The 13,734-nt window shown below is 31.2% G+C and overlaps 1 protein-coding gene across 1 annotated transcript in view; it reads right to left on the minus strand.

Annotated features, from left to right (window-relative positions):
* LOC105620404 (transmembrane GTPase Marf) overlaps positions 1 to 7,962 on the minus strand; it is a 124,393-nt gene extending 116,431 nt beyond the window's left edge. Inside the window, exon 1 of the mRNA XM_012201901.1 lies at positions 7,573 to 7,962. Within this exon, the coding sequence (XP_012057291.1) occupies positions 7,573 to 7,932 (360 nt within the window). The 5' untranslated portion in view covers positions 7,933 to 7,962. The remainder of the gene's footprint in view (positions 1 to 7,572) is intronic.
* Between the last annotated feature and the right edge of the window lie 5,772 nt (positions 7,963 to 13,734).

The following is a 13,734-nucleotide window of genomic DNA, read 5'->3' on the forward strand; positions in this document are numbered from 1 at the left end:
ATATATATATATATATATATATATATATATATACATACATATATGCAGGGTGAGGAAAAAGTATGGAAACCCTGAAAAATCTCAAAAAATATAAGTTTTATAGAAAAATGTTTCAAATAAAAGTTGTAAAATTTAAAAAGGTCTATTCAATAGTCTCATCAGTTTGACCCTGGCTGGCATTGTTGAGGTCAAGTCAAAGTTACCTTGAATTTCTTAAATGGAACACCCTATTTTTTATTGCATATTCTTATAGTTCTCTTCAATATTTTTTCAAAGCACTATAATTTTATTTATTTTGAGTCAGCCGTTTCAAAGTTATTGAGTATTTTACAATAAGAAGTAATAGACGCCCGAAAACAAGATCGGAATATGATCCAGCCAACTAAGGCAAAATCGGAGGATGATCCAGCCAACTAAGGTGATCTAAGCTCTTAGATCATCCTTCGATCTTTCCTTAGTTGGCCGGATCATATTCACTCTCAGTTGTTTTCACGGCTGCTCACTCTCAGTTAGTTATTTTCATGGCTATTCATTATTAGTTGCTTTTAAAATGCTGCACCTTACTGAACGTGAACGAATATCTCTTTTGATAATGGGAGGGGAGACAGGTCATACAATGATGTTACGCAACTCTTCAATGCAACATTTCGGAATGAAAATACAAGTATCTCGAAATGTATGGTTCATAAAACTATTAGATGTTTCGAAGAAATTGATGGTGTTAAAAATCATCTAAAAACAGGGAAATCAGCAATAGCAACAAATCCCGAAAAGTCATTGGATGTTTTGCAATCTTTTGTGGAGAATCCACAAATTTCCACTCGTAGAAAAATTCAAGAACAACATCAAATAGATCAGAAGTCGGTGTGTAAAATATTCCATCCATATAAAATTCATCTAGTGTAAGAGCCAAATGAAGACGATTTTGATTGAGGTCTAAAGATTTGTGAATTAATGATGGAACAAAATAGATGCAGAACCTGATTTTGTTTACAACATTGTTTTTCTGACGAAGCAACGTTTCAACTTAACGATAATCGACATAATTGTAGATTTTGGTCGGATACAAATCCTCATTGAACACTGGAATTTCATACTCAATATCAGCAGAAAGTACATTTAGGCAGGCATCTTAAATAATACTTTGATAGGTCCATTCTTTATTGAAGGGAATTTAAATGCTGCAATTACGAGAATATGTTGAAAAATCAAATAGTTCCTGCGATAAGGGTCATAGTTGATGAAAATATTAAGAACGCTTGATTACAACAAAATGGTGCTGCGCCACATTATGGAAGAAATGTACTATTTAAACAAAGTCTTCATTAAATGATGGATAGAGAGGAGAGGTCCAATTGAGTGGCTAGCTCGATCGCCAGACCTATCATCTCTCGATTATTTTCTATGGAGCTACCTAAAAAGTAAAATTTATACGACAAAATTACAAAATATACATGATTTATGTCGTTGAATCCTTGATGAAATTGCGTCATTCTCAGGGATTACACCAAGAACACTGTTTCAGGATTTTATAATCGGCTAGCACACTGTAAATGGTAAACATTTTGAAAATTTATTATAAATTTTTATTATAAATTTAAAGATAGATCATCCTCCGATCTTGCCTTAGTTGGCTGGATCATATTCCGACCTTGTCTTCGGACGTCTATTACTTCTTACTGTAAAATACTCAATAACTTTGAAACGGCTGAATAAAATTATAGTGCTTTGAAAAGGTATTGAGAAAGATTATAAGAATATGCAATAAAAAATAAGGTGTTCCATTTAAAAAATTCAAGAACTTTAACTTGATCTCAACGACGCCAGCCAGGGTCAAACTGATGAGACTATTGAATAGATCTTTTTAAATCCTACAATTTTTATTTGAAATTCTGTAAAACTAATATTTTTCAGGGTTTCCATACTTTTTCCTCACCCTGTATATTGGGAGTACAAGTTCAGTCCGTTTCCCTACAGATAGCTCCAGCTGTTATGAATGGTTCATAGTCACAGCTGATTTGATAGTTTCAGAGAAATTAAACATCTGTTAATATTCAGTTTATATCGCTTTGAGTTTCATACAAAAATCTTGATTTTTTACTGTGTTTGAAATGTCGAATTTTGTGTTAACCAAGCAGTATTTGCAGGAGGTTTTGATTTCTGCTTTAATTGGAAGAAAAGTGCGGCTGAAGCCCATCGAATGCTTGTTGAAGTTTATGATGACACTGCTCCAACTAATAAATCAAGTAGGGAATGGTTTCGACGTTTCAAGGATGGAGATTTCAGTGTTGAAGACAAGCTTCGCTCTGGACAGTCAAAAAAATTCAGAAGACAAAGAATTAGAGGCATTACTCGAAGATCAGAGTCAAACACAAGAGGAGCTTGCAGAATCATTGGGGGTAACTCAACAAGTCGTTTTTGTACGATTGAGAGCCATGGGAATGATTCAAAAACAAGGAAATTGGCCTTATGAATTGAGAGACGTTGAAAGGCGATTTTTCACAGCAAACAGCTGATTCAAAGACAACAGAGAAAAGATTTTTTGCATCGGATTGTGACTGGAGATGAGAAGTGGATATTCTATAACAACCCCAAGAAGAAAAAATACTAATACTAATACTATGCTAAATTCGGTCAATCGTTGCCATCGACCTCAACATCAACACCACGGCCGAACATTCATGGTTCGAAGATCATGCTCTGTATCTGATGGGAACAAAAGGTTTATTATGAGCTGCTGAAACCTGGCAATTCCATTACGGGCGATCAGTATCGGCTACAATTGATTCGTTTGAGCCGTGCATTGCGAGAAAAACGGCCGGAATACGAGCAAAGACATGATAAAGTTATTCTTCTTCAACGCTCGGCCTCATGACGCTAAAGTCATAGAAAAATATTTGGGAACGCTCAAATGGGATGTTTTACTGCACCCGCCGTATTCTCTGGACATTGCTCCTTCTGGGATTATTGGTTGTTCCGAAGGATGCAGCAAGTCACCGGTTCACTTCTTTCGCAGAAATCGAAAATTGGCTCCAAAATTGGATCGCCAAAGACGAGTCATTTTTTCGAGATGGAATTCGAAAATTGCCTGAGAGATGGGAAAAAGTAGTAGGCAGCGATGGATACTTTAATTGATCTGTTCATTTTGTTTTGAAATAAATGCATAAAAAAACGGACCGAACTAATTTGTATTCTCAATATATAAACATATATATATATATGTATATATAATGTGTAATAATTATAATTAGACAGTTTTTTAGCCTGTTTATATATATTAAGATTACAATTATTAAATATAGAAATCGTGCCCATCGATGATACATATGTATATATATATATATATATATATAAATATATATATGCACGCACGCACGCACGCACGCACGCACGCACGCACGCACGCACGCACGCACACATACACACCGTTGATTATAAACGCATTGACTGATTAATCGTATAATTATTTCATAAAATTTTTCTTCATTATAAATTCAACAAATCCCATGCCGTCATGTTCACCCGTCATTCAACTTTTTTAAAATGTAAAATGTGAAAGAAATGGTTTTTGTGCGAAAGAACTATTTGTAGCAATATCACTTTTTTCAATAAACATTTTGTGATTGTATGTCTCGTTTATTTCTCTAAATCACATCTTTACTCTTCGCATTTCAAGTTTAGTGTGAATTTTTACACTTTTGAAAGTGTAAAATACTATCACCATAAAGTACAGAAATTTATTCTCTAAAGTGAGTTAATCAACACACCGATGAGACACTTATTTATTCATTCCTGTTTTACCTTCTTCTCTTCTTTCAGATAAAAAATAAGACACACAGTCTTAAATGCTAAAAAAAATAAATAATAGAAGAGATGCTTTTTTTCTAACATGTCTAACTCGACACTCGGCCGAAAACATCGAAACGCGAAAAAAAGGAACCATCAAGGTTAGGATCATAAATCTATTCATCTATTCATCTGCTATTCGTATTTGTTGTTTGTACCTTCTCTCTCGTGAAAAATGCTACTTTCAATTTGCTCATCCGCCATTTTATCATGGAATTCAATCTTGCGTCAACACTCCGCCTTTCTCCAATTATCTCATGAGTGACAATGGACCGAACCAATCAGCGTATGGGCAGCTATGAATCGAGTCAATCAAAATGTACGATTTAATTACTTTCCACTCTTCCCCTACTGATTAATCAGAGCGCGCCAGATGAAGTCCGTCTAGGCCACGCCCTAATGCCAGAAGTGAAGTAGAGGGAGTTTATTTAGATCGTACTCATAGCTAATCACTTAATTACTTAAATATCTTTCAAACAATATCCAACTGAGATTAACTACAAGTAAAATTCAAGTTCAAACTTAAACACATCTTTATATTATCAACTTTTTTTTTTAATAACTTTTAACAAACAACAAATGACGGCTTTATCTTTTGATTGTTATCATCTTTTGATTGTTTCAAGATCGTAATCGTGACAATATATATGTCAAAATCAAAGATATTGGAACCTGAATTCTTATATTAACAACAAAGTATTATTAAAATCGGCCAAAGGTAAATCTTCGTGACTATCAAAAAGATTCATTACGGCATTTTTTAGATGTTATGATATAATGATAGCGTTCGTTTTGGTGTGCACTGCGCTTTAAGCATTATTTCTTGTTTATCAAATATTAAACAAAGACAAATAATACTTACAAATGCTATGAACGCAAAAGTGAACGCAGCATTATATATTTTTAAAAGTCACCTAAATAGGAGAAGCGCCACTTGATGGTCAAAGTTAAATATTAAACTAATACATATACTTATTTAAATGAATTTAAATAAATATACAGAAACTATGCGTTTCGCAAGTTATTTCATTGTCCAAATCCATTCTTAGAATTGCCAACGTTTTATGAACATTGCAGTTCACTTCATGAAGAGCAGTTTCTGATAAGCTGTTTCTCTGGATAATTTCCTTTACATTGTTTTTTACCTTGGGGAAGAATTGGTGTGTTGGCAAAAGAAGAGAGGAGAGAGGAATGTAGAATCGATTAATCTTCGATGACTGAGAGAATGATCTTCTATATTTGACTTATGTTGTAGCCATTATCTCCATTTAGATTATTAGGATGTTTTTTATCTCTATAGTCTCTCTATATTTTCTTGGAAAGTATAATATAATACTGGCTATTGTAGTCACTTTAACAGTAGTCAAACAGTATGATGTCCTGTGTCTCAATGTTGTGTTGATAACTGACTAGGAGACGTGTTTTAACCTGACGGTGATGTTCTTTTATTCGTAGACTGATCGTATTCTCTCGGTCTCTTCCAATGTATACTTTTCCACAGAAGCAAGATATTTTATATATTCCTGCTGCGGAACTGAGTAGGGGTCTTTAATCTTTAAGATTTCTCAAAATTTGTCCTATCTTTTGGGCGGTTTAAAGATGATTCGGATTTATTTAATTCTTAAATGCCACACGTCAAAAAAAAATCACGCAGATGCCATACGGGGTTAATTAGACTTCAGTGAAAAAGTAAAAACGTGTATACTATTATTCCTAAAGTTTTCAATATTTTGCTTTGAAAATTTGTTTACACACCTCAAAAAAAGAAGTTCTAAGAGAAGATGTAATTGTGTAGGTATGGTGAAACTTTACTATAAATATACTAAAAAAAAAAATTAGTTAAAATTTAAGAAGCATACTGTTTTTAAACAAATAAACTGTATTTTTTAAATTATTTTTCGCTAAAAATTTAAAGTTGTACTGAGATAATATTTTTTTAGATGAAACTAAGTTTGACATTGGATATTCTAAATAAGGTATTTATTTCGTGAAATAAATGAGAAATTTTAGAGAAAAAAAAACACAATTAATAATTTATTTGATCTAATATACAATATTTGGTAAAAAAGTTATGAAAAAAGTATTTTTGGGCACAATTACAAAAGTATGTAAAAATATTACAAAAACATATAAACATTGATTCTAGCTCAGAACATTCGACAAAAATAAACGTGATGCTTATCACACATCGGCCTGTGGCACGAAAACAAATTATACTCCATCTATTTATTTATGAAAAAGTTATAATTACAATAGAAAATTTTGTAGGGCGCACATTAATACTTTCAATTCAAATTGATGAAATTTACACAAAAAATGTGAATAAAAAAGTCGTTTCAATTTTCATTTTGCACAACGTAAATGATACACTAGGGTATTTTTGTATCCCGCCTCGAAATGCGTCATTCTTATACAGGCTGCTACACAGAGACAGACTTGCCGCGAACTTTTCAACTGATAGTTGGGGATCTAAACTAATGGTGAATGAAGCCAGAAGTTCGATTTACAGCGGGATTATAAAACATATATATTATACTTGAAAAAACCTTGGAATCTTTTGGATTTCCAGTGGCATTTAAGAGTTAATATCCTGCCGATCTGATATATTCTTCCTGTTAACATATGGGAGGAAAGATAAGATTCTTTTGTCTGATTGTGTGTCAGGAATTGTTGTTTTATTTATATGTTTATTGATTATTTTAATTGTTTTTTTTGTCGTGATCGTTTTGCTGTAAGGCAAAAGAATACCAACATGATGTCTAAAACACGTCACCCATTACCAGAACACAACATTGAGAGGACATCAAATACTGACTTTGATCAAATGACTAATAGCATTATATTACATGACTAACATTACATTATATATTACATTATACATAATATTACATCATACTTTCCAAGAAAATATAGAGAGATTATAGAGATACAAATTATAGAGATTATAGAGATACATCTTAATAATCTATTGTAAATAGAGATGACTACAACATAAGTAAAATATAAAAGACCATTCTTCCGGTCATTAAAAATTAACCGACGCTTCTCTTCCCCTCTCATCTACACTTTCTCCCTCACCTCAAAAAACAGCATATAAAGGGAATCACCCGAAGGAATAGCTCAGTATCAGGTTACTTCTCGCCTGATACTGAGCACCCTGAAAAAGTGAACTGCAATGTTCACGAAACATTGGCATTCTAAGAATGGATTTAGACACAGAGAACGGTACGGATATTTTCTGTATAAAAAGTACTTATGAAAGCGTCAAGAATATTATAATTTAAATGAATTTTATTTAAATTTAGATAAATTTAAATCGTTTTTTGTTTTTCTGACGCCATTTTTCTAAAAAATTGTGACTTGCACACGAATTCATATTCAATAGGCAAAAATAGTTGGCAATGATTATTTGTGTGGCGAAACGGTATTCCACAATATTATTTTAAAAAAATATTGAATATTATTGTTCAATAAATAAACATTTTCCTCCAAAATAATTTTTTTTTCAAATATACAGATTTTGTGTATTTGATAAACTGGATTTATCAAATAATATCTAATTTCTTCTATCTATAGAATCTTCTATTTATAGAATTATATCTTACTTATAGAACATATTCTAATTCTTCTAACTAATTATAATTTAAAGTTTCTTCTCTGTAACGAAATATATTACAAATTTTTATATTAATACAAATGTTTATTATTAATATATATTATACTTACAGTAACCATTATGGTAGATTCTGCATTTGCTACTAAGACAAAAACATCTGCATCCAAACAATGCTTATCAATCCATTCATCAAGATTTGGAGTTACATCTACGCCTGGACTATCGACGAACACTACATCATCTCGCAGTAATAAACATTTTTCTTTTGGCCAAAATATTCTAACCAAATGACTTTCGCATAATTTTTCTTTGCAAAGAGCATGACCTAACTGTCCAACAGATTGAACTGGTTGTTTTTCAGTAGATCCTTCCGTAATAAGATATGATTCTCCATTATCTGAACCTTCAACTTGTAAGAAACAATTTGTAGTGTGTCCTATACCACTTGGCAAAATTTTATCATGTAGCATGGCATTAATTACAGTACTTTTTCCGTTACTTGTTCTGCAACACATACACATAAAAAATTATATTATTTGTATAGAGTGTCCCATTTTAAAGGATACATTCAAATATTTCAAAAACACGTTAAATCAAAAACGTTCAAACGAAAGATTTATGACTTCCAATGGAATATAAAATGATAATGTTGATTTGATCTTGGGCGTTGTCAAAATCAGAACGTTACTTAGAATATTAAAATGGGACGTTATATATTTTTATACATATTCTTGTAGCCTCAAGAGCTTTTCAAAACATTATAAAATATTTTTTTATTAAATACTTTTCGAATAATGCAGCTTAAAAGTTACAGCCGGCATTAGAACATTATCCATGGTATTCCGATGGATAAAATTTTTAATTAAATTTCTTAAATATTATTCTTGATCTTGATACATATGTTAAGATAGAGACCATTGGAAGTCGTTTCTCTAATTTCTACTTTCACGTAAAAATGAAAATAAAAGAAACAATATCTAACGTTTTGAATGTTATCAAGATCAAGAACAATATTTAAGAAATTTAATTAAGAAATATGAAGTGTAATGGCGCGATCTCATGATGGAACGTTTACTGAATTGACGGAACGATATCCGTCCAATCGCAAGCATTCTGTCAATTACGCTCCGTTTTTTCTTATGTCCCATGGAGCTCAAACATGGAAACATAATTGGCGTGTACCCATCACAAGAGAGCTTTCTCATCGATCCCTCTATTGTTATTTATGGAAACAATTATATATGGCTCGCATAGATTACGCTTCTGCGTTTTACTGCATAAGGAAACGAACTCATGCGGATCGGAATCACACATACGTGCGTGCGTGCGTGCGTGCGTGTGTGTGTATATAATATATATATATATATATATAGTAGAGGACTTTTCGATTCAGTTTAGTACGCTCTACCTGCCCGAAATATTTCCCAATCTCCAACTTCCAAGGCCCGCGCACTAAGCAATCGGTAGGCAGTAGTAGGCCGGGCGAGCGCGCGTATTCAGCTATCTTTAAGAATTAATATCTCATTAACTATTGGAGAAATTTACAAAATGATAGAGGATTTTTTTAGAGAACTCAGTTTAGTCCGCTCTACCTGCCCATAAAATATTTGGTAATTATTTCCAGACACCTCGTATACACACACACACACACACACGCACGCACGCAACACACATATATACATATTTATTCATAAAATCCAAATTCATAAAATCCAATCTGCAAAACTCTACAATTTATTCGGTTAATGGCATTTTAAATAAAGTAATTATTAATATTTAAAAGAATATGGATTCAGAAAATTTGTTTCTTATTATTTGCGGATTATTAAATTCGTTAAAATAAAGTATTTATGTATTTAAAAAGAAGGAGCTGTATCACAAGATTGCAAAGCTATATTATATGTATTATATAAACTTGCAGAAAGAAATAAAAATAAAAAACGAATCTATATTTATTGTTACTGATGAAAGAAAATTACAATACTACAAGGAGCGAGTGACAATTTTGTAAAGAAAATACTGATCGAAGATAGAAAAAAATATGTGAATTATTTAGAATGCTACCTAAATTATTTAAAGCATTATTAACATTGTTGAACCAGTCATCACTAAAGAATATGTTGTTCGCAAACTTATTTCTGTCTAACCTAACCTATAGCTATCACTCGGCTTCAAATTACACGTACATTGCGCTATCTGGCATCAGAGGATAGTATGAAATCCTTGTCATATGCATTCAGAATTGCATAATACAATTTCAAAAATAATATATTTAATATATATATTTAATATATATATTTAATAAAACTTAATTTTCTTACGGTTTTTGATTGAACAGTCAACATTTTTTGTCTTCTTTGCACAATGCCTGCAATTTTATATCATTCCGTACATTGTATGCGCATAAAATAAAAACTTGGATCAAAATCGGAACGAACGTAAAACAAGTCAAACTAATGTCATGAATGTTCCGCCAATTCCGCATTGCGCATACGTTCCACACCATGGGAATGCGCCATTAAAAACATATATAGCAAATTTTCAAACGAAATTCATAAAATTGGCAAAGTTATAAGCAATAGATTTCATCAATTCAATTTTGCGCGAAGGTATATAATTTAGTGCACACTGTAACTGCTCCGATCTTTCTTCGGCCTGAATAGAATTTAAATTATAGAGTCGATCTGTTCTTTATTCCTGCACTGTCAGAACTGGCGCAGACAGTGTAAGAAATGTTAAAGCGAAAACAAACGTAAATTTGTTTAACTTCAATTTATTGCACCGTGTGCACCAGTTCAAATAATACAGAAATAAAGAATAGATCTATTGCTCCGAGAAGACAGAGAACAAAAAGGTTGGAAATTTTTTAAGGGCCTATTTTTACTTGTAGTCTAAAAATCTATCTACAATAGCCATGGCTGGTGGGAAGAAAAAATTGACCAATCGAATACTCGATACAACTAGTCCTTACTTTTCTCTACTCTACTCTTACATATTATGACTATTGTAGACGGGTCTTTAACGCAGCCATCTTTATTTCCACGTTGTTTCGTAAGGAAAAAACCCATTAGAATGTCAATAGTAGAGAAGAGAATGCCAATAGTAATTATTAAAATGCTAATAGTAATTATTCAACAGCAATAATTACAAGCATTCAGTACTATTGCATTGAGTAAAACTAGTAATAAGTAGTTTCCACTACACAATTATAAACTATTGATCAGTGTGAACTTTCAGAAAGTAATAGTAAGAAGTATTGAAATAACCACTGTGCAGACATTTAATAATTTACATTACTCTCATATTAATCATTGAATAGTACAAATCAATAGTGTGTAAAAATGTGCAAAATTAAATTAATAGTGCACATTCTGTACAGTATATACAATTGAATATTTCTAGCAGCATTCAATAAACGGAAGAAGTAACCGCCAAACAATAGCATACAACAAAATGGTAAAAGAAAAATTAATAAACTCAGAAGACAATTATGACGATTGAGCAGAGACCATTGATGCATAATTATTGTGAAAGTCTATGGACTGTGATGCAAGCTTCAGTTTGTACGAAAGAGACTCAGCAAGCGGAGCAGCAAAATTATAATCTGCCATTTTGGTTACACTTTCAATAGAATTGTTGATATCACAATATAATTCTAAAAAGCACATAGATTGAAAGTACATGATAAAAACAAATATCGACGATAGTGCTCATTTCAAAGATTGTCATTTTTCTTCCAAATTATAAACCTCTCATAATAGCATAAGAATCCACTGGAATCGTTCAAGTGAAAGAAACTTGGAAAATCTAATTGTAAGACTGCTTCACGAAGAAGCAAAATACACCACAAAGAAGGAAGTAGCACTGGCATTTAAAATTCGAGAAAAAAATCTTTAAGTGTAATAAATTAGATAATGCATTAAGAGAACCAAAGCACAGCTAAGGAGTAACAAATATCATAAAATTAGATACCTAGCAACGAGTTATCCAGTAAATCAACAGAATCAAAATGGATGTAAAAAAGACAAATCATTCACAAAAAGACTGTTATTTCAGAAGGACGCGAAGGCAGAAGAAAACGAAGTCTCTATTTTGATAAAAAGAGAAACAATCAAATGGATAATAAATTCTAGCCATACTTCGCACATAGTAAACGATAAAAATCTTATTAAAAAATGTGAAGGAAATTAATACAAAGATAGACATAGATAAGTACTACAAATCGATGTACGGCTAAGAGATTGGTAACATGCAGTATGAAGATGTGATCTCAAAAATGTAATGTATACCAACTAACAATAACCTTGATTTAATTCAACGTTATTATAAATCAAGCTGGAAAAATGATATTCCAATTTTAAATTAGTTTTAATTTAGAAGAAACGAAATTCCAGTTTTAAAAAAAGGCGAAAAACATAATGCACATTAATCTCTGTGGATTAGTCCATCATTAACACGGAACGGCAAAAAATGCAACAGACTTTTAAAACGCGTTTTGTTCAAAATTTCATTTTTTTAATTAGAGATGGCAATGTTATTAGAGATGATAGTGTTGAAGATTCATATTTTAAGCTACTCTATGTTTTGAAAGCATTTTCTCGCCATCAATTTATACGCTAAAAAAAGTCTAAATATTCAAAATGCATATGTTCTTTTTATAAAAACAAACAAAATGCGTTTGTTTATCATTTTTAGCAATTTTGTTTAACATTTCATACTGATTGGCAAATTATTATTTTCTATAAGGCGCGTTTTTTGTGGCTTTCTTTTTTGTTTTCTAAAAATTATTAATTTTGGACAAAACTTATTTTTAAAATTTGCTTCTTAGATTTTTCATTCCTTTTTTGGATTGATTTCTCAAGATTGTGACAGTGTACCTTATTGTAAGCAAATCTGAAGTCACAGAAACTGCAGCAAGAACTTTCATAAAACAAATGAAGGCAAAATTTACACTATATGTAGTAAAATTATGTAATAATGGCAAAAAACGAAAAACTAAAAAATTGGTGTACAGAGAAAGGATTTGAAGTAAATTTTACCATCTCCTATACGTCGCAACAGAAGATAGTCTAATGAGAAGATAGTCTGATAGAAAAAAATAAGAACTCTGCTTTTCAACTCTGACTTAAAGAAAATAATGTGAAGTGAAGCAATATATGCAGTGACATATCTGCTTAATAATAATAACATATCTGCACTATTAAAAACCAATAATGTAAATTCTCCAGTGAAAAAGTTCTCCAGTGAAAAGAGAAAGAAAGAAATCGAATTTGATTCGGGTTTGCGTTTTTATATGTGAGGCTTATGCCAAAATACAAAGTCCAATAAAAAAATTAGATGGAAAAAACAAAAAATGTATTTACAATATATGCACCGACTGAGGTTACTGATTAGAAAGAAAAAGAAAAAAAATTCTGGCAAGAGACATTAAATATAACGAATAATTGTGCTCGAACAAAGGTTGTAAGGCTCTATGAATTCCATAACAAGAATCATTTATTTTAAGGAAGAGAATTGCGAAGTCATTTTCATCAATCATTTTCATTGGAAAAAAAATATAAGACCAAGACAAAACAACGCCTAGAAAGAAGAAATCGTAAACACCACACATATATATAAATATGAAAGATCGGCGTAGATTATGAAATCTTCAGCCCAGTATTAAATACAGTTTCGTTGAGAGTATTATTTACAGCACCCGAAAAAAAGTTATCACATAATATTGATTGACGTAAAAATTTTTTTTTGTATTATATATAACATGAAGATATATTCATATATCTCAAAAGAATTTATAATTATATAATTATAATTATAAGAATGAATTTTGTAAACTAATTAACTCGATATTTGATCTCAAGCACTATTAATACGAAATCATTGTTTCATAGACTTTTTTAAAGTAAACGAATTAAAACAAATAAAGAATCTAAAATAAATGTATTTTCAAACATGAAGAAACAGTTCAATATTAAAGTTTAAAATTTCTTAACAGATGTCAATAAACATCTTTGATAAATGTTGAGCATTTTTTCGCGTTTAAATTATCAATAAACAAATAGCGATAATCAAAACCATGCTTATAAAAACTGCCAAACCTCAACCTTAAGTGTTGATGTTTAGCAGTTCTGTAATTGTAGTTTTGTATTTCTATTGGGAATACAAATAAGTTTCCGCCATTTTTTATCAAAAATTAAGAATTTATTGTGAAAGAACGGTATATAAGGTTTTATTCAAAGTAATGGCCATCATTAGCCACTATTTTTTCCCAT

This window comes from Atta cephalotes, assembly GCF_000143395.1.
Source record: "Atta cephalotes unplaced genomic scaffold scaffold00026, whole genome shotgun sequence".
NCBI lineage: Eukaryota > Metazoa > Arthropoda > Insecta > Hymenoptera > Formicidae > Atta > Atta cephalotes.